This window comes from Gadus chalcogrammus, chromosome 19 (genome assembly GCF_026213295.1).
Source record: "Gadus chalcogrammus isolate NIFS_2021 chromosome 19, NIFS_Gcha_1.0, whole genome shotgun sequence".
Taxonomy (NCBI): Eukaryota; Metazoa; Chordata; class Actinopteri; order Gadiformes; family Gadidae; genus Gadus; species Gadus chalcogrammus.
Window position 1 is genome coordinate 3,105,376 of NC_079430.1, and position 20,361 is coordinate 3,125,736.

General features: G+C 44.8%; 3 protein-coding genes across 3 annotated transcripts; 2 read left to right on the forward strand and 1 right to left on the reverse strand.

Moving 5' to 3' along the window:
* Positions 1–42: 42 nt before the first annotated feature.
* On the forward strand, positions 43–1,049 carry ufc1 (ubiquitin-fold modifier conjugating enzyme 1). The gene has a single exon (XM_056578254.1). The coding sequence runs from the start codon at positions 43–45 to the stop codon at positions 556–558; it is 516 nt and encodes a 171-aa protein (XP_056434229.1). The 3' UTR covers positions 559–1,049.
* A 303-nt stretch (positions 1,050–1,352) lies between these two features.
* On the reverse strand, positions 1,353–3,882 carry sigmar1 (sigma non-opioid intracellular receptor 1). Its single transcript, XM_056578255.1, has 5 exons — positions 3,606–3,882; positions 3,464–3,515; positions 2,922–3,070; positions 2,060–2,152; positions 1,353–1,978 (listed from the first exon to the last, which is right to left on the reverse strand). Exons 1-5 carry the CDS (start codon positions 3,748–3,750, stop codon positions 1,749–1,751), a joined length of 669 nt encoding a protein of 222 aa, XP_056434230.1. The 5' UTR covers positions 3,751–3,882; the 3' UTR covers positions 1,353–1,748.
* A 932-nt stretch (positions 3,883–4,814) lies between these two features.
* galt (galactose-1-phosphate uridylyltransferase) lies at positions 4,815–19,110 on the forward strand. The gene is given in 12 exon segments (XM_056578797.1): positions 4,815–5,007; positions 6,033–6,202; positions 9,492–9,573; positions 9,721–9,763; positions 10,218–10,347; positions 10,421–10,477; positions 12,405–12,527; positions 12,760–12,895; positions 14,752–14,845; positions 16,362–16,425; positions 16,428–16,508; positions 18,409–19,110. Coding segments are annotated over 12 exon segments (1,089 nt in total). The 5' UTR covers positions 4,815–4,970; the 3' UTR covers positions 18,481–19,110.
* The last annotated feature ends 1,251 nt before the right edge of the window (positions 19,111–20,361 follow it).

Genomic DNA, 20,361 nt, shown 5'->3' on the forward strand with positions numbered 1-20,361 from the left:
GACTTCTCTATAAAACGGAAAACTAATAATAGAAACGATCAAATGTCGGACGAGGCGACGCGGCGCACGGTGTCGGACATCCCGCTGCTGAAGACCAACTCCGGCCCGCGGGACCGCGAGCTGTGGGTGCAGCGGCTCCGGGAGGAGTACGTGTCCCTCATCAAGTACGTTGAGAACAACAAGGCGGCGGACAACGACTGGTTTCGCCTCGAGTCCAACCGGGAAGGCACCCGCTGGTTCGGCAAGTGTTGGTACGTGCACGAGCTGCTTCGCTACGAGTTTGACGTGGAGTTTGACGTGCCCGCGACCTACCCTGCCACCGCGCCCGAGGTGGCGTTACCGGAGCTGGAGGGCAAGACGGCCAAGATGTACCGTGGGGGCCGCATCTGCCTCACCGACCACTTTAAGCCGTTGTGGGCGCGCAATGTGCCCCGCTTCGGCCTAGCCCACCTGATGGCGCTCGGCCTGGGCCCCTGGCTGGCTGTGGAGATCCCCGACCTGGTGTCCCGGGGCCTCGTCACTCACAAGGAGAACCAGCAGGCCCCCTCAGCCTCGTGAAGACACACAAACAGACTGTTAATGTCAAGCGGACTATTGTTTACTATAGAGATAAAGTCATGAAGGACACTGACTGTGTTCACTATATAAAGTCCTGAAACAAACTGCTTATATTGACTATATAAAGTAATGAACAGACTGCATATGTTCACTAGTGATCGTCATTAAACAGACTGCATATGTTCACTAGTGATGGTCATGAAACAGACTGCTTGTGTTCACTATATAAAGTCATGAAACAGCCTGCGTATGTTCACTAGTGATGGTGATTAAACAGACTGCTTGTGTTCACTGTATAAAGTAGTGAACATACTGCATATGTTCACTAGTGATCGTCATGAAACAGACTGCTTACAGTATGTTCACTAGTGATGGTCATTAAACATACTGAATATGTTCAATAGTGATGGTCATTAAACAGACTGCTCACTATTATAGGGATGAGTTCATGAAACAAACCACTTATGTTCAATAAACAAGGTCATGTTTCATTCATATATTTTTTTACATGTTGGGCTGTCGTCTTCGTAGTGCAGTAGGGCCTTACTCATGGTGTATATAAAGGGGCTACTGATCGTGGTATGTATACAGGTTGTAAGTACAACCTGTATTTCTAGATGTGGACCAGTTAGCTTGAGGCTACAACATGTTGGTTTAACAGTGACTGATGTTCGTGGAGTTAACCTAAAGAGTGGTTACATGTTGTCTGATTTAAATATTGACCAGTCCAGAACATCTGAGATCACACCAAGATGTAAAATATTTTTTTGATCTAGGCAGAAAGTAATTTTGAAGTTGAGAGATTAACTTTATTGGTAACTTTATTATAAAAGAAAATGTCATTACTATAAAATAATGTGTGCAATCCTTGAGTGGAACTGGTGTGCCGTGTAATAAAACACGCTTGGCTGGGAACAATGAGTCAATATGAGATGAGAACACAGGCAACAACACAGATTCACCAGCCCTGTGTAGACAGAACATCACATCTAACCATTAGTGACGTCACGAGTAGAATGGATCAATCATTGAAGCCAGCCGGTCTCCAACGGATGCATGTTATCAGAGTAGTGTCTCATGAGTGGTAGAGGGGAAGGGGGTTATAGAGGGGTGTGTCAACAGAGAAGGGGGGCGTGTTGTCAGAGGGGTGAGAGTCCTCATATAGGCGGGTCTTCATGGGGGATGTGTCCTCAGAAAAAGCCGTGGTGCTCCAGTGCGGTGGCGGCCTCAAGCAGCAGGGCCTTGCAGTAGATGCGTGCAGTGTGCAGCAGGGTGAGGGGGTCCAGGGTGCTGAACATGGTGTCTGCCAGAGCGAAACCCAGCGTGGAGGGGATGACGCCCCGGCCATACTCCACCATCCAGGTCCCTGAAGACCACTGCACCGCCGCCGCCTCGCCCACCCCGTGCACCAGGGTGTCACCTGACAGGGAGAACGGCCAATCACATCAGAGTGTGTGTGCGTGTGTGCGTGTGTGTGTGTGTGTGTGTGTGTGTGTGAGACCTGGGTAATATAGCTGACTCTTGGTGGTCCCCTCCTTCCACTGGTGGAATGTTCCAGAGATGATGGTGTCAGAGATCTCAGCCCAGTAGCGACCTGAGAAGTCCCACAGGAATCGGTGTTATATGGCCCCTCCTGAACATCCCTTCCTCCCTCTCCTTTATCCACTAGTGCAGAAGAGAACATCTCCTACTCCTATATCCACTATTACAGAAGAGGAGAACATCACCTCTCCTCTAACTACTAGTCGAGAAGAGAACATCTCTCTCCTCAATCCACTAGTACAGAAGAGAACATCGCCCTCTCCTCTATCCACTAGTACCGAAGAGAAGGACATCTCTCTCTCCCCTTTCAACTAGGACCGAAGAGGAGGACATTTCTCTCTCCCCTTTCAACTATCGAAGAGGAGATCTCTCTCTTCTATCAACTAGTACCGAAGAGGAGGACATTTCTCTCTCCCCTTTCAACTAGTATCGAAGAGGAGATCTCTCTCTCTCTCCCCTTTCAACTAGTATCGAAGAGGAGATCTCTCTCTCTCCTCTATCAACTAGTACCGAAGAGGAGGACATCTCTCTCTCTCCTCTATCAACTAGTACCGAAGAGGAGGACATCTCTCTCTCTCCTCTATCAACTAGTATCGAAGAGGAGATCTCTCTCCTCTATCAACTAGTACCGAAGAGGAGGACATCTCTCTCTCTCCTCTATCAACTAGTACCGAAGAGGAGGACATCTCTCTCTCTCCTCTATCAACTAGTACCGAAGAGGAGGACATCTCTCTCTCTCCTCTATCAACTAGTACCGAAGAGGATAGTGTTTAGTGATGATTTCATGGCTGGTGACAGGTGGGTGTAGTGATGAAGTGGACCTGAGTGTCCTCCGGTGTCCAGGGCTGTGCCGAACAGCAGGACGTACTCGGTGAGCGAGCCGTGGAGGAGACACATGGAGCCCATCCACCCGCCAGCGTTCACAAAGACCCACTGGAGGTCCTCGTCTGGCAGGATGTGACCAGGATATCTGGGGAAGACACACACTCAGCACCTCCATCCCCGGTCTGCTCTCACCCCTTTGACTAACTGGACAGTGTCATATTTAATAGCCCCCCATTGTTTGATGGACTTAAATATGTTGTGGGAGAAAAGGGTGCCCATCAGAAATGAGGATCAAACATTCTATAATTAATTGATATGCAATTATTAACCATAAAAAAGAACCAACGCAATAGCCAGTGTCTCAGCTTCTGTAACACTCCCATCCCTATTGCTGACCAATAGCTGGGAACTCCAGGTGTAGCATTTATGTACCTAGAGTAGTCATTGTTAAATACGTTTGAGTAGCTATTGTTAATTGTTTAGATAGTTTTAAAAGAAAACGATGAAAGGATTGGATTGGTGTCCTGCAATATTTGACCTTTTCCTGAGTTCCACCACGATCTTGGCAAAGGCTTGTTCATGGTCCTGCCCTGTAGGGAAGGCACGGATTACAAAGGCAGTTATCGCCATATGTTTTAATATATTTAAATAAAGTTTGTTACTGTTGGTAACAAACTTACCTGCATACTGTGTGGCTATCTTAGCGACGTCTTCCTTAGTAAACACGTATTGTTTGGTGGCCAACCAGTGTTTCACTAAAAGCACGGCCAGGATCGTAAACCCCAAGAACACACAGAGTTTACATATTTTGGTAACTAAAGACATGCTGATATTTGACTGACTAAATACATTTATTCACGGTTAAAGCAGACGAGGTTGGACGACATGTGGAACCTGGGGGTGGATTGTAAACGCCGGAAAAAATTGTCTCAGAGGACTGCTGTTAGGGGTGGGACATAGGGAACTAACCAATCAGAAGCTCGGAAAACACAGGATGGATCACATGACGTATGATGCGTTCTTAACCATTTGAGTTTAGACAGATAACGAACGGTTGTAGAAGAAACAAAGGTCAACTGGGATTGAAAATAAATCAATGAGAGAACATATCTATACAAGACACCCTTTAGATTTGAACAATGGCAAGTTAGTTCTCCAGGGGCCATCCACTTCTGTTGCCGGCATCTGCGGGACCTTCTTAGCTTAGTATTGTAAGATTACGTTCCAATTGACTTTAATATAAACACTAATCGGGAGTTAGTGTTAATGGATTATCAACTCTTATAACAATCCCAATATGTTATGTAACATGTTATACCCTCTGCTATGGGGTACTCCCCTGCTCTCTCAGTCTGTAGAGAAATCCTCCTATACAGGGACAAGACGTGTCTGAAGTCCTCCAAACATACACCTAATGTCAGAAGAAGCCCGCTATTCAATACAAATACAACGTCATTGGTATGGGTTATGATCAATCACAAGCTCGGATAGGTGGTGGTGGTCTACTTCTGGCTAGTTTTAAAGAAGAACATCTTCCCGCCGCTCGGAATCTCTCCGGATCCCCATGCAGGAACATACCATGGTATGTTGGAGACGGGGCAAAGTGGACGAACCAATCAGTAGCTCGATACAACGCGTCGCTAGTTTTGTCAACGCAAGGGTTGCCAGTACAAACGAAATCCCCCATTCGATGTATTTTCGTATTTGCAAATTTATTCTAAAAACAACAACTGTATACCCCCCTGCTGTTGTCACTTAGTAATTAATATGACATATTTTGCAAACTACAAAAAATAAAGTGTGGTGGTTGGTTATCTTGTATGTATGTATTTGCTGTTTTTAGTTGCTGGTTTTACTGAAACATGCCGTGGTGCTGGCTGCCAGTCATGAGTTCAGGGACACGAAACAAGCAAATAAGGATGTGCAGAATAATGAACTAGAACAGTGAGCTTGTGATCACTTATTAGTTCAACTTATACATTTAGTAGCGATTAGACATTTGTTATTTAAACAGATCTTTTCAAGATCATTTGAATGCTCTCAATATGAGCGGCCAGGGCGGCGTCAAGTTTGATCCAAAAGGTAATATTAGTGCTGCAAGTTAAGTTATAGGCCGCCTATCAATTATTTTTCAAAGTTGACTCTGTGATGGACCGATCTGTAGGCTGCAACCAACTATAAACCCAACGCATGTTATTTCTTCTCATAAAATGTGTCATACTTTACTGTAATCCCTTAAAACGGCGGTCAATATAGTATTTTCTGTTCTACAACTGTCTCTCTCTCTCTCTCTCTCTCTCTCTCTCTCTCTCTCTCTCTCTCTCTCTCTCTCTCTCTCTCTCTCTCTCTCTCTCTTGTCTGTATGTCTGTCGGTCTCTTGTCTCTCTGTCGTGCTCTCTCTCTTGTCTCTGTCTCTCGGTAAAGCTCTAAAGGGCCTTGTGTTGAGGGAGCGTGTTGCTTTCACTTCTTCAGACCACACTCCTTAATGGGGTTTTTACAATTGTAGCGCTCTCTTCTGGATTTAAATAATGATTGGATATTGTTTTTTCTTGTCAATACCCATTTTTTGATGCCTTGAGTTGGTTATAATGATGTAAAATATAAAATCCACAGAACTTTACCAGCTAGGCTAATCAATGTGTTCGGACATGCCTCTCATGAGAAACACTGTGGCAGTTTCAAACACAACAATGTCTCCTCATAATGACGAATAGTTTCATGATAATAACTAAACAATGACCCAAACACAAAATTATTAGTATGATGGGTATGAAGTGATGGGCCATTTTGGTTCAGTGAGAGGGATGTTTAGACAGACTGGTGTTTTTAATGAGAAGGCTGTTTAAACAGACTGGTGTTCAGTGAGAGGGTTGTTTAAACAGACTGGTGTTCAGTGAGAGGGCTGTTTAAACAGACTGGTGTTCAGTGAGAGGGCTGTTTAAACAGACTGATGGTCAGTGAGAGGGCTGTTTATACATGCGTTCAGTGGGCTGTTTATATATGCGTTCAGTGGGCTGTTTATACATGCGTTCAGTGGGCTGTTTATACATGCGTTCAGTGAGAAGGCTGTTTAAACAGACTTTAACCTGGCTCCTTCCCCCTCCCAGAGCACCAGCACCAGCGTTACAACCCCCTGACGGATCGCTGGGTGCTGGTCTCCGCTCACCGCATGACGAGGCCCTGGGCCGGCCAGAAGGAGAGCGTATCCGAGCAGCAAGTGGTCCGGAGCGATCCTCAAAACCCCCTCTGTCCCGGGAACACACGCGCCAACGGACAGGTGAACACACACACCTGCCGCATTCTTACGGCCGGAGATACACTTTAATATCTACAAGTTTTCATTTGCATAATGACATTACACTACACTGCAAGATGCAATAAGCACATTAGAGATAGGGTCAGTGACAGGGTCAGGGGTCATGACAGGGTCAGGGGTCAGTGACAGGGTCAGGGTTCAGTGACAGGGTCAGGGTTCAGTGACAGGCTGAGGGGTCAGTGACAGGGTGAGGGGTCAGTGACAGGGTGAGGAGTCAGTGACAGGGTGAGGGCGCAGTGACAGGGTGAGGAGTCAGTGACAGGGTGAGGGGTCAGTGACAGGGTGAGGAGTCAGTGACAGGGTGAGGGCGCAGTGACAGGGTGAGGGCGCAGTGACATGTGGAGGAGTCAGTGACAGGGTGAGGGGTCAGTGACAGGGTGAGGAGTCAGTGACAGGGTGAGGGCGCAGTGACAGGGTGAGGGCGCAGTGACAGGGTCAGGGGTCAGTGACAGGGTCAGGGTTCAGTGACAGGGTGAGGGCGCAGTGACAGGGTGAGGGCGCAGTGACAGGGTCAGGGTTCAGTACGCACGTCAGCAGCGACAACAAAGGACTCTTGTAAAAAGGACTTGCTGTAGAGTGGGATACTTACATCTGACCACTAGGGAGCAGTAGTTTCATTGCTGTGTATACCTATCTCTCTCCTAAAATACACACCTGTCACTCTCTCTCTCTCTCCTGAAACACACACCTGTCTCTCTCTCTCTCTCTCTCTCTCTCTCTCTCTCTCTCTCTCCTGAAACACAGCACCGGCATCTCTCATCTTCTCTCTCTCTCCTCCTCCGCTCCTCGCTCTCGCTCTCTCTCATCTCATGAAACACACAATGTCCTCTCTCGCGCTCTCCTGAAACACACACCTGTCTCTCTCTCTCCTAGAGGCTCCTGCCCAATAGGCCACATTTAAACTCGGGGCTAAGGGCAGATTCAGACCAAATCAGCACATGGATCTTTGAGGGGAATGGGGTTGTGCGTTTAAGCTGTGAGTTTATCGGCCCCAGGGGTTGCTGAAAAAAATGCAGCTGCCTGTATCGAAAATTTGAAACTGAATAAACGTTGGTAGAAATGCGACCCAACGTCACACTACCGTGGCCAATCACGTAAGCCTGCCATCAGACCAGAAGACGCCCCGAACGGGAAGGAGAACGTTTTTTCAGATTGATCCAGATCCAGATGAATCCAGATATCCGAGTTATCCATTAAGGGGAGCAGGCCTTGCTTTTCTTTCAATTAGCTGTTACAGTCGTTATCACCCAATTAAGTCTGACCCCCTGCACTACGAGATTCGGGCAGATAATATCAAACCAGTTTGAAATACTTTTCCGGGAGGAAAATTGTAGTGTCCGCTCCCCCCTCTACCCTGACGCCCTCATCTCTCCCGTCTCCCTCCTCTCTCCCCTGTCTCCCTCATTTCTCTTCCTCTCCCTCCTCTCCCCTTCTCACTCCTCATCTCCTCACAGCTGTTTCTATCTCTAACACACCCCTTTTCCCTTCCCCAGCTTCCTCCACCTTTGACTTACAGTTTTTCTTATCTATGTCGAGAGCTATTCTCTGGATCTCTGAGGCCTTTGATCATCACATCCACTCTGCTTCGCTATGCTTATTAACTGTCGAGTTCTCCAGGCTATTTAGCCTCAATGCCTAAAACTTGATAATGGATTAGAGGACAGCATAGGATGCAGTCAAAAACTAATTTCCTTTTGACAAATCTTCTTTCTTTTATTTTCCAAGATTTCAAGATGGTTTTCCATTGAAGGACTTTTTGTCAGAAGTTTGCCAGGTGTTTGCAGCAGGTCGTTATAATAATAAATATAAGAAAAGAGAAAGTAGATAAACAGTATTACCCTACAGTCAAAATTATCAGCATTTTCATGCTATAATTGTTCTCCTCACAACATTTGCCACCTTTTAGAACCCAACAAATCAAAGTAAACAAATATACCCACACAAGGGGAACATATTAACAAACCAATGCATTCTTCTTTACGTTGATGTGCACCCAGTTGTAGTTTTCGTTTCCTATTTTCTCCTTTTTTCGTCTTCTTCAACGTGTGGATGTGTCAGACAAAGGAAGCATTAAAGGGGTAGTTCGGAATTTTGGACAGATGGCCAGACTCCCAAGTTAGCCTTGGTGTTTTCAACACATTTCATTCAGTCCTTCTAGTTGCAGAGTTCGCTTGTCCTAGGCTAGCACATGGCAACGGGCAATACTAGCCTGCTAATAAAGTCTAATAAAGTCAGTCTTACCACTCCACAGTACACCCGAGGCAATCAACTATAACGCGAGACGGTCGATGTAAATGTCTGTGTTGATAGAATAATGTTAGAAATAAAACCAACCTTGCATTGCATTGCATTTTGAGGGACTTGCTGTGTCTCAGCAGCAGTGTTATATTCCAAGTAGTAGGCTATGGCAGCGGCGGACTGATACCTAGGTTAAATTACGCTGCTGCTGAGAAAGTAGTCCCTCAAAATGCGATGATTCATGCGATGCAAGGTTAGTTTTATTTCTACAATTATTCTATCAACACAGACATTTACATCTATAGTCTGGTGTTACAATTGATTTACCTTGGGTGTACTGTGGAGTGGGTAAGAGAGTTTTATTAGCAGGCTAGTATTGCCCGTTGCCGTACGCTAGCCTAGCACGAGCAAACTCTGCAACTAGAAGGACTGAATGAAATGTGTTGAAAACTGTCTCCAATGATTAAGAACACCAAGGCTCACTTGGGAATCAGGCCCTATGTCCAAAATGCCGAACTACCCCTTTAATAGATCATCTGGCGTGACCTCCACCGCTCAGTGCTGCCCTCTGGTGGGACACAAAAAATTTCATTAAATTAATTAAATTCATTTTAATTGTAACTTTTGATCCCTGACTGAACAAATATCTTTCTCTGTCTCTGGCTCTTAACACACATACACACACACACACACACACACACACACACACACACACACACCACACACACACACACACACCACACACACACACACACACACACACACACACAACACACCACACACACACACACCTGTAACAGGTGAAACCAGACTAGAAGTATTTGTATGGTATATATTTACACATAATTACAGTATGCAGTAGTTTACATAGAGTATTGCAGTATATATCATACAGTAGTATAGAATATCTTTATTCAGAATATATATATATAAGTGAATGAATATGAGTTTAGTGTTCATCTATACAGTTGACATTTATACAGTATTTCAATATATATTCTCATTTGAACAGGTGAACCCAGACTATGAGAGCACATTTGTGTTTGAAAATGACTTCCCCGCCTTGCAGCCAGACGCACCTGACCCCCCCCAGGGTAAGCATATTAGTACAATATGAACACTATCATTATTATTATTACTAGGCCTGACTAGGCCTAGGCCTAGGCTCAAACTGGATATTTTTTAGTTTAGCAATTTGTTTGACTCAAGTCTTGTCTGGATAAAACCCGTTCCCGGATCAGATGGTGATTCGTTGTTCCAGTCTAAAGCAGCGAGGGGCAAGTGGTGAGAAATATTGTTATTATTATGTTGTAGTTTAAAACAGTATTGATATATGATAGAGAATTATATTATTATAATCTATGCAGTATATGCGTGATGTATTATAATCTATAAAGAATATACGTGTATATATTATTATTATTATTATCTATTATCTATTTTTTTGTTGTTTTCAGTTGATTTAATCAAGCCGTGTTATTATGTATGTATGTATGCATGTATGTATGTATGTATGTATGTATGTATGTATGTATGTATGTATGTATGTATGTATGTATGTTTGTATGTAAAAAAATGAAATAATAATGTATAGCCCCAATCAAGTACTGAGTATACAAGAACATACTTTTCAGAAGGCCAACATTTCCGTATTAATATATATAATTTTTACTGATCTTAGGTAATATTAAATTGTGTGTTTGTTATGTTATTATAATATATATATGATATTCTACAGTCAGGTGATGTGTTTCCACCCCTGGTCTGATATCACCCTCCCCCTCATGAGACAGGATGAGGTCATCAAGGTGATCGACAAGTGGGCGGAACTTGTGGAGGAATTAGGCGCCACCTACCCCTGGGTTCAGGTAGGAACATACACACGCACTAACACACACGCACACAGGCGGAAGGTTTGACTCTTGTTTGGTTTGTTTTCAGATCTTTGAGAATAAAGGAGCTACGATGGGATGTTCTAATCCCCACCCACACTGTCAGGTAACAGACAGACAGACAGCCGCCAGCCAGACAGAACGACAGAACGACAGAACGACAGCCAGACAGACAGACAGACAGGCAGACAGGCAGACAGGCAGACAGACAGAAAGACAGACAGACAGACAGACAGACAGACAGACAGACAGACAGACAGACAGACAGACAGACAGACAGACAGACGACAGACAGACAGACAGACAGAACGACAGAACGACAGAACGACAGAACGACAGACACAACTCGCCCAGATTTCCCATGGCATCACGAAAGGCAAAAAATCGCAGGCAAAAATAACTCTGGAGCTCACAACAAAAAAAACACAGATAAAATTGGCACAGCAAAACGATTCACAGAAAAAACGAATCAGCTCCATCATTTGTAAATATTTTATTGACAACGGAAAAATGTTCAGCGTCAAAAACCTTCTGACACCTTCCGTGCTGACACTTCTGAGTGTCAGCACGCCCACTCTGTGACTCTAGTAACATACGTTCTGGAACCCTGAACGTTTATGCAGTGCTTTTGGGAGATTGGCATAAACATAGGATCGCTCACCGGTTTTCTCGAAATGACGTTATTTTAGTAACGGTAACAAAATGGCATAGATTACGGTCTGTTCCAGAGTTGCAGTATGGCTTTGTGTCATTTTGATAATGTTGAATTTGACTACAGATAGCAGTCAGACAACGGATCCTCCATGTCCATCCGTCACGGCTCACAAGTCACTGCTAGACTTGGCTGTTTCAGCTGGAGGAGTACCCAGAGGCTGTCCAACCAATGCTAAATAGTTTTTTTGAGACACCATGTTGTATCCCATAATTTCCAAAGAGTTAAGTATTACTTTAATAAAGGGTCTGTTCCAATACTACTTCGTATGTTCAAGCTAGGGTGGTGGGAGCCCCAGTGGTAGATAAAGGGTCCAGGAGGAATTGGGAAAACTTTATATTTTCAGACCAATGGTAGCCGATCCAGTGTTTATCTGTGGCCATACATTGGTGTGGTACGTAAATGTCAGCACTAAAGAATCTCAAACACCTCCTGTTTGGAAAGAGTCCCAAAGACAATTCAGCCGCCTCTTGAGCTTCTGGGGGAGATTCAGCAGGGACCCTGAGGTGAACGCCTCGAGGGGAGACAGGAGGCCAGAGCAACCATCTGGACATTGAGCTGGAAGCACAAAGAAAGCAACATATTTAGCAGGCCGCACTAGTCGGAATGGTGATCGACCATCAAATTCTAGCTGAAATCCTATCAGTCCTATCACGTTGTCTGAAAGCTTTGTATTAATTTTCATGTCTCTGTACGTTTCTATTTCAACTCCTTGCTTCCTGTGGTGTTAGTTACCAAAAAATTTGAACATATTACACCAATTCTTAAATCGTTACATTGGCTTCCTGTAGGTCAGAGAATTGATTTTAAAATCATGTTGCTAACCTATAAACCTATAAAACCATGGTTTAGGCCCAAAATATTTAACTGATATGCTTCCACTACGTAAGCCTTCTAGACCACTAAGATCCTCTGAGACCAATCTGTTAATTATCCCCAGAGTAACACGCAAACATGGGAAAGCAGGATTTAGTTACTATGCAACAAATAGCTGGAATAAACTCCCGAGGATTTAGACTTGCCCCAACTCTGAGCCACCTTTAAAACAAGACTGAAGACTTTTTGTTTGCTTTAGCTTTCTGCTAAATCTTAATACATTTCACTTTCTAAAAAGCTTTTTAACTTTGCCTTTATTTTCTATTTTAATACAAAAATGCCTTTTTTTTAACTTTATATTTTACCCATTTCTCTGCATATGTTTTCTTTTACTTATCTATTATTTTATTTTATTGTCTGACAATGTTTATATGTGGAGCACTTTGAGTCTGCCTTGTGTATGAAATGTGCTATATGAATAAAGTTGCCTTGCCTTGCCTTATAGGTGTGGGCCAGTAGCTTCCTGCCTAATGAGGCAGTGGTGTCGGACCGCAGTCAGAAAGCCTACTATCAACAACATCAGCAACAGCTGCTGCTACGCTACGCTGAACAGGAAGCTAACCGACAGGTAACACACACACAGACACACACACACACACACAAACACACACACACACACACACACTGGCAACACTCGCAACCTCCAGCATAAACAATACAGTACGCATGGTTCTACTCTATTGAGTACCCATGGTGGTTCTAGACACCATCACAAAAAGTCTGTGTTAACCACGTGACTGTTCATTTTAACTGAGGTTAATCTCTCCTCTCTCCACTCCTCTCCTTTCCTCTCCCCTCAGGAACGTGTGGTGGTTCAGTCGTCTGATTGGCTGGCTGTGGTTCCGTATTGGGCCACATGGCCGTACCAGACGATGCTGTTACCACGACGACGACACATTCTCAGACTCACTGACCTCACCCCTGAAGAGAGAAGGGGTAAAGAGAGAGAGATTTTATTCTCTTTGGGTTGTGTTAACCCAGGTCTCCCCTCTAGGCAGTCTGGGCAGTCATGTCCCAGCGTAGTATAGACCCAACCGGACCAGACCCCCTCTGACAACACCACGGCCCTTAAAGAGCCGGTGACCCCACTGCTTCACATTGACCTTAACACAATGGGATAAAAAAAAGAGTGTTTTGGGCTGACCGCATGGTTACGACCGAAGCCAACTTTATGATACTTTTTTAGTACCTTCGTTGTGTGAGGGTTATAATAAGCAATGTTGTATATGAAATTTGCCGCACACCGTAGACAATTCTTTAGATACATTAGGTACTTATTTCAGTAACAGTGATAATATGCCATAGATTACTTTTTTGCCGATCATATAAGATCAAATGACCCTTTTAAACCAAAAAGGTGATCTTCGTGTTCAGTGGATCTTGGGGGGGGGGGGGGGGGGGGGGGGGGGGTGTGGAGCTCATGCATCTTGGTTTACATCATATTGCCGTTGAAAAGAGGCGTTAGTTTGGGCATCAAAATTCTCGGACCAAAGGTGCAAGTGGAAAAGGATAAAATTAGGTAAATAAAATAAGTAATTTTCACAATAAATAAATTCTAAATAGTGCAAAATAATTCTGAATAGTGCAAAAGTAGGCAAAACAAAACGGCAAAACAAAACCGTGTATATTCATTTAAGTTAAATAAAGGAAAATGGAGAGAGTTGACAGCCTCGTAGAAAGGCTGTCAACTTTCTCCCTTCGCTCCCCTCGAAACGTTTTTCATTTTCAAGTATTCAGTTCTTACTCTTGAATCCACAGTTTATTTGGGAAAAAAAAATTGGCCCGCTTGTATATTCCCTCCATCTCATTGTCCTCCATGGAGCCCAACCGCTCATATCATAGTACTTCTATAACTAGTAATACGCCTATCATACTTACTACTAGTTATCATAGTACTTATATTACTGGTACATATCCTAGTAATAAGCCTATCATACCAGTAGTAGTTTTCATGCTGCTTTTATTAGTAGTAGTTCCATTACTAGTAATTCTTATAATACTAGTCATACTACTACCACACACACGCACACACGCTACATTCTCGTTAACGTCAAGATTGGGTGCAAACCAACTTCAGCTGCTAGCGTTCACGGATAAATGGCTTAAATACCCCCGGAATGAAGTTAAGGGGATTCCAGTAAAAAAGAAAAGAAGTGTGTGTGTGTGTGTGTGTGTGTGTGTGGTGTGTTGTGTGTGTGTGTGTGTGGTGTGTGGTGTGTGGGTGTGGGTGTGTGTGGGTGGGGTGGGTTTTATGCTTATACTACGTCTACTACATACCATACTAATACTACTAGGCCTAGGTTCAAACTGAATAGCAGGGGGGGGAAAAAAAAAACACATACAGTGTATGTGGATGTGTGGAGCTTGTTCTGGGCAGTGATGTATCGTGACGGTTAAACTTGACGGTTAAACAGTGTAACACCACAGTGCAGGTTCATAGACAACGTTGGTCATTATAAGCAATTTACATAACAACTTTACTGAAAGAGTATAAAAAGTACATTCGATTTTTGATCATGGATTTTTGATATCAACTGATATGCTTTATTTTCAGACCTGTAAACACTGGGAACTGGTCATAATGTTGTGTGTGTGTGTGTGTGTGTGTGTGTGTGGTGATAATGAGTTTCCAGTGATGATAAGGTTATTTTGTGATTATGAGTGTGTGTTAGAAAAAAAATAGGATAAGTGTGTGTTTATATAGGGTGTGTGTGTGGTTACATTGAGTGTGCATGCATCTGTGCGTAATGCATTATAAGTGTTAATACAGGAGCATTACTGATGTGTTTCAGACCTGGCTGACGTCATGCGGCGGCTGCTCACCAAGTACGACAACCTGTTCCAGGTGTCCTTCCCCTACTCCATGGGCTGGCACGGTGAGCCGCTGTGTGTGTTGTGATGAGTGTGTACGTGTTGTGAATTGTGTGTGTGTGTGTGGGGATAATGAATGTGTGTTGTGATGATAGTAAGTAAGAACGTACAGCTATGTTTATATAGCACTTTTTAAAACAAACGGTAACAAAGAGCTTGAGTGAATGTGCGTGTGTTGAGATAATGGGTGTGTGGTAACATAAGTTGTATGTAAGGTGGGAATAATTGACTGTGGTATAAGAGGGTCTTGTGGCGATAATTTTATTTGTATTAATGGGGGTCGTTTTGGGGGAAAATTTCACACAATACATCCCAGGTTGCTTTAAAATCGATCTGCAAAGTGCGCTCGTGAACGACACAGTAGATTGAAATTAAAATCAAGGAGGGTTCGCACAATAGTACCACAAACAGACCCAAAACATTAGCAGAGCTGCCTTAGCATTGTTAACAGTTAGGAGAGCTGTAGAGTTTAACTAGAACAGGGGTTGGAAATAGGCAGAACATGGACCGAATCAGGCACCAAGACACATGTTTCGACCCACAAGATGATTTTATAATAACATTCTTTTTTTTGTTAACCATTCTTGGATAAACTATGAGGTCCCCAATATAATGTCCAAATGAAGAATGACCCCAAGTTCCTCAAGTTATATTTTAATTTAGGCCCCAGTGAGGCGTTATGAAGGCTGGGTTTCTCCACACTCAATCAATGCATACATTTTGCGGTGGCTCTAATATTGTATTAATTGCACACAGTCACAGCTGCTTTGGTACAAAGTAGACACACGTGCTTGGCATTGGAGAAACTGGATATTGGAAACGATGCTATTGTTTCCAGTCTTAATTTAATGCGCTGTATTCATAGATGACCGGGGCCATCAGAATTTTGCCAAGCAGGCTAAATATCGCGGTAACGTGCCAACATACAGTACGTGCACATGTAGACCTGTGTGATATACTGTAGGCCATCAAAATTAGATTTGTTTCATGGGTAGGCTCGTCTAAATGTCTTGAAAACTGTGTCTCTTCCGCTGCAAACCAATACAATGTGGACTGAATCAAACTAGCTCAAACTCAAATTCAGCCTATTATACGTGGATTAAGCCTATTATACGTGGATTTTTCCAAGATTAATACGAGTCGTGGCCAGACCTGGGACGTTCAGGTGGTGCATCACACGATCAACATTAGGCTCTTTCTTCTGTTAGTCTCTTCTGAGTTATGTAACGTTAAGGTAAAACACAGGGCAATTTAACACAAACTGCACTTGAGTTTAATAATAGTTTGTAAAGTTTTGTGAGTATATCAATCAATTTGTGTCATTCATTATGAGCATTATTTACTCAATTCTTTATCCAACTTTAAAGTAATTTATATGTGATATAACGTCATCTCTGATGGAATTCCTGTATTTTTATCATCAAAACATGCATGTAAAGAACAAAAGTATTGCAATTCCATTATTGGGGGCAAAAAGACATGTGGCCTTAGTGGTGAAGTGATGCTGGCCTCCCTCCAGGTTCTCCCACAGTGCCCTCACCTGTCCGGAGGGGTGGAACAACTGCAAGCTCCACGCCCACTACTACCCCCCCTACGGTGGCGCTCCGCCTCCGTCAGGAAGTTCATGGTGGGATACGAGATGTTGGCCCAGGAGCAGAGGGACCTAACCGCTGAACAGGTACTGGCTCACCCTTGGTACCACTTAACCCCAAACAGGTAGCCACTAAGCCCTGGTCCTGACTAACCCTAAGTACCAACTAGCCCCGACAGGAACAGACTAACCAATGGTCCTGACTAACCCTAAGTACCAACTAGCCCCGACAGGAACAGACTAACCAATGGTCCTGACTAACCCTAAGTACCAACTAGCCCCGCTGTGAACAGACGAACCAATGGTCCTGACTAACCCTAAGTACCAACCTTAGCCCCGAAGGAACAGACTACCAATGGTCCTGAACTAACACCTAAGATACCAACTACCCCGACAGGAACAGACTACCAATGTCTTGGTTTCTGACTAACCCTAAGTACCAACTAGCCCCAACAGGAACAGACTAACCAATGGTCCTGACTAACCCTAAGTACCAACTAGCCCCGACAGGAACAGACTAACCAATAGTACGGACTAACCCTAAGTACCAACTAGCCCCGACAGGAACAGACTAACCAATGGTCCGGACTAACCCTAAAGTACCAAACCTAGCCCCAGACAGGAACAGACTAACCAATAGTACGGACTAACCCTAAGTACCAACTAGCCCCGACAGGAACAGACTAACCAATAGTACGGACTAACCCTAAGTACCAACTAGCCCCGACAGGAACAGACTAACCAATAGTACGGACTAACCCTTAGTACCTACTAACCCCCGACAGGTACAGACTTACCAATGGTCCTGACTAACCCTTCAACCAGGACTGACTATCCGGGTGCTGGCTAACTCCAAACCAGGGCTGGGTGATTCGCCCTAAAAATAGAGCATTGATTTTTTCAAACTAATAAAAAAGTTTTTCTCTAAACAAACTAAAAAGACCAAAAATATGTGGGGCTGTGATTTTTTTGCGATATCTTAATGAACCCCATTTTGTACCACATCACTGCTTCCGTGGTCACTGCCCTCTGGGCCCTTTCTTGTCTTAAGGAATGTCTTTAGTCCTAAAAGTCCTACATTTAGGTATTTTATAAGTCCTCAATTTAGTGAAAACAGTCCCCAAAACACCAGGTGGATGTTCCACTCTGCTTAATGCCCGTTAGTAAACTCTTCGTTGTCAGGACTAAGGAATACTGGAGCAGAGGTGTGTGAGGACGTGTAGCGCTCTGTCCGGGCAGCAGTTAAAGTTAAAAACACTTATCGTACTATAACTCTACTGTGTGTGTGGAGCTAGTTCTGGAAAGCCGTTGATTTTGATGATCGTGTTCAAGAGAGAGTAAGGTATAACGCTACGGTGTATGTGGATGTCTGGAGCTTGTTCTGAGCAGTGATTTTTGTGATGTCACATAAATCAAAAACGTTACTAAAAAAGTATCAAAAAGTTTCCGTGAGCTACTTAAGCTCTGGTATTGACTAACTCCTGATACTAACTAACCCCTGATACTAAATAAACCCTGCACCGTTATTGACCAACCCCTGGTACTGACCTATCCCAGACAGGTACTTACTTATCCGCTTCCAGTACTGACTTAACCCAGCAGGCACTGACCTACTTACTTACCCCTGAATAGTTACTGCCTTACCCTCAACATGTACTAACTAACCCCCAAAAGGTAGTGACTAACCCTTGATGCCAACTAACCCTGCATACTAACTAACCCTCAACAGGTACCAAGTAACCCTTCAACAGGTACGAGGGGTTTAACAGTTCGGGTGTGTCCTGGTTTGGATCACTACATGATTTATTGTTCAGTACTATATGTGAAGTATCGTGCCTTTAGGGACACCGGTGTCAAGAGCAAAGGGTTTGGACAAATAGCCAAGTCACATTTAATCAGTTATATTAGTTATTATATCAGTTATGTTTGACCTTCATCCTGCGTCCACATGACTTCATCCAGCGTGTTTGTGTGTGTGTTTGTCTAGGCAGCAGAGAGGTTGAGGAATGTCCCTGATGAACACTACAGGAACCGGAAGAAGAGCGAGGAGAAAGAGTGAGATCTGGTGGACGAAGAGGAGGAGGGGGTTTTCCCTTGATAAACCGAGTTATTGTCTGATTAAATTGTTACTTCATCTCATAACTATAAAGGATATTAGTTCCTCAAAGAACTGAACAGATAATTCAATTATTGAAATCAATGAATATTAAATAAGGGTTGATACCACTGCAATAAAAACATGAACACTGGTAATGTTCTAATTTATTTATTTTTTCAACATACACACAATTCCCTGGAACTGCCTAACCCCAACCTTCCAACCATGGTACCCCTTTAACCCTAGTAACCCTCGTAACCGTTCAATACTAGTAGGCTCAATTGCAGAGTATATTTAGTCGTTTCTCAACAATCTATCCAAGGAGGATAGACTATCCAGGTCGGGGAATAGGGGTGGCAGATACCCGTAGGCGCACTGAAAGGGAGAGAGGCCGGTGGATGAGCAGGTAAGGGTGTTATGCGCATACTCTACCCATACCAGTAAGTCGGACCAGGAAGCCGGAATGCGGTTCTCCAGGCATCGGAGGGTGGTCTCCAGATCTTGATTGACCCTCTCGGTCTGTCCATTGGACTGCGGGTGGAAGCCGGAAGATAGGCTGGTGGTAGCTCAGACTAGGCATCAGAATTCCCTCCAGAAGACCGAGGTGAATTTGGGCCCCCGGTCAGAGACGACATCCGTAGGTAACCAATGGAGGCGGAAGACGAGTAATGGGCATGGGGTGCTAAGGAGCAGTTCCGCAGTCTCCCTGGCAGAGGGGAGTTTAGTAAGGGGGATGAAATGGGCCAACTTACTAAATTGATCTACGATGGTAAGGATGACGATGTGGCCCTTGGATGCAGGCAAACCAGTCACAAAGTCCAGAGAGATATGCGACCAGGGACAATGGGGAATGGGCATAGGGTGCAGGAAGCCGGCAGGTGGGCGGCGAGAGGTCTTATTCTGGTTACAAACAGGACAGGCGTTGACGAAGCCCCGGACATCCTCTTCCAGTGACGGCCACCAGAAGCGCCGTCGCAGGAAGTCCCGGGTCCGCTGGATGCCGGGGTGACAGGTGAGCCGGGAAGCATGGCCCAACTGGAGCACGTCAGAACGGAGGTGTGACGGGGCAAACAGGCGGTCATGGGGACAGGGACTCGGAGCTGGCTGGTCCACAGTGGCAGTTCGTACCTTCTCTATCTCCCAGGTGATGGAAGCGACGAGGCAGGAAGCTAGGACGATGGTGGAAGGCTTGAACGTCTCATCGGGACACTCGGGGAACTGTCGGGAGAGAGCCTGAGGTTTTAGGTTACGTGAACCGGGTAGATAGGACAAGGTGAAGTTGAACCGGTCGAAGAACAGTGACCAGCGGGCCTGTCTGGAGTTCAACCTCTTGGCGGACCGGATATACTCTAGGTTCTGGTGATCGGTCCAGACCAAAAACGGAACATTGGTTCCTTCTAGCCAGTGCCACCACTCCTCCAAGGCCAGCTCCCTGTTGCCGATATCATAGTTTCTCTCCAAGGGGGTTAGACGGCGAGAGAAGAAGGCTCCGGGGTGGATTTTCTGGTCGGTGGAAGAACGCTGGGAGAGGATCGCCCTTACTCCCACACCGGATGCGTCCACCTCCACAATGAACTGCCGGTCGGGCTCGGGGATCTGAAGGATGGGGGCGGTGGTGAAGCTGGTCTTGAGAACCTTGGGCGAGGTGAGGGCCGAGATGGGGGGACGTGATGGAGCTGAAGCCTCTGATGAAGCGCCGGTAGAAGTTGGCGAACCCCAAGAAACGCTGCAGCTGCATTCGTGTTTCCGGGGGACCCGGAGGTGAAAAGCAGAGACCGGTTGGCAGGATCCATCCGCAGGTGTCCCTTGCTATAATGTATCGACCAGGAAGGAGACAGAGGG

Excerpts from the sequence above, each read along its gene's own strand:
- sigmar1 (XM_056578255.1), bottom strand. The coding sequence starts at position 3,750 with ATGTCTTTAGTTACCAAAATATGTAAACTCTGTGTGTTCTTGGGGTTT. Across the intron at positions 2,153-2,921 it reads GGACACCGGAGGACACTCAG|GTCGCTACTGGGCTGAGATC; the intron begins GTCCACTTCATC and ends GGGACTTCTCAG. Across the intron at positions 1,979-2,059 it reads GAGTCAGCTATATTACCCAG|GTGACACCCTGGTGCACGGG; the intron begins GTCTCACACACA and ends TCTCCCTGTCAG.
- ufc1 (XM_056578254.1), top strand. The coding sequence starts at position 43 with ATGTCGGACGAGGCGACGCGGCGCACGGTGTCGGACATCCCGCTGCTG.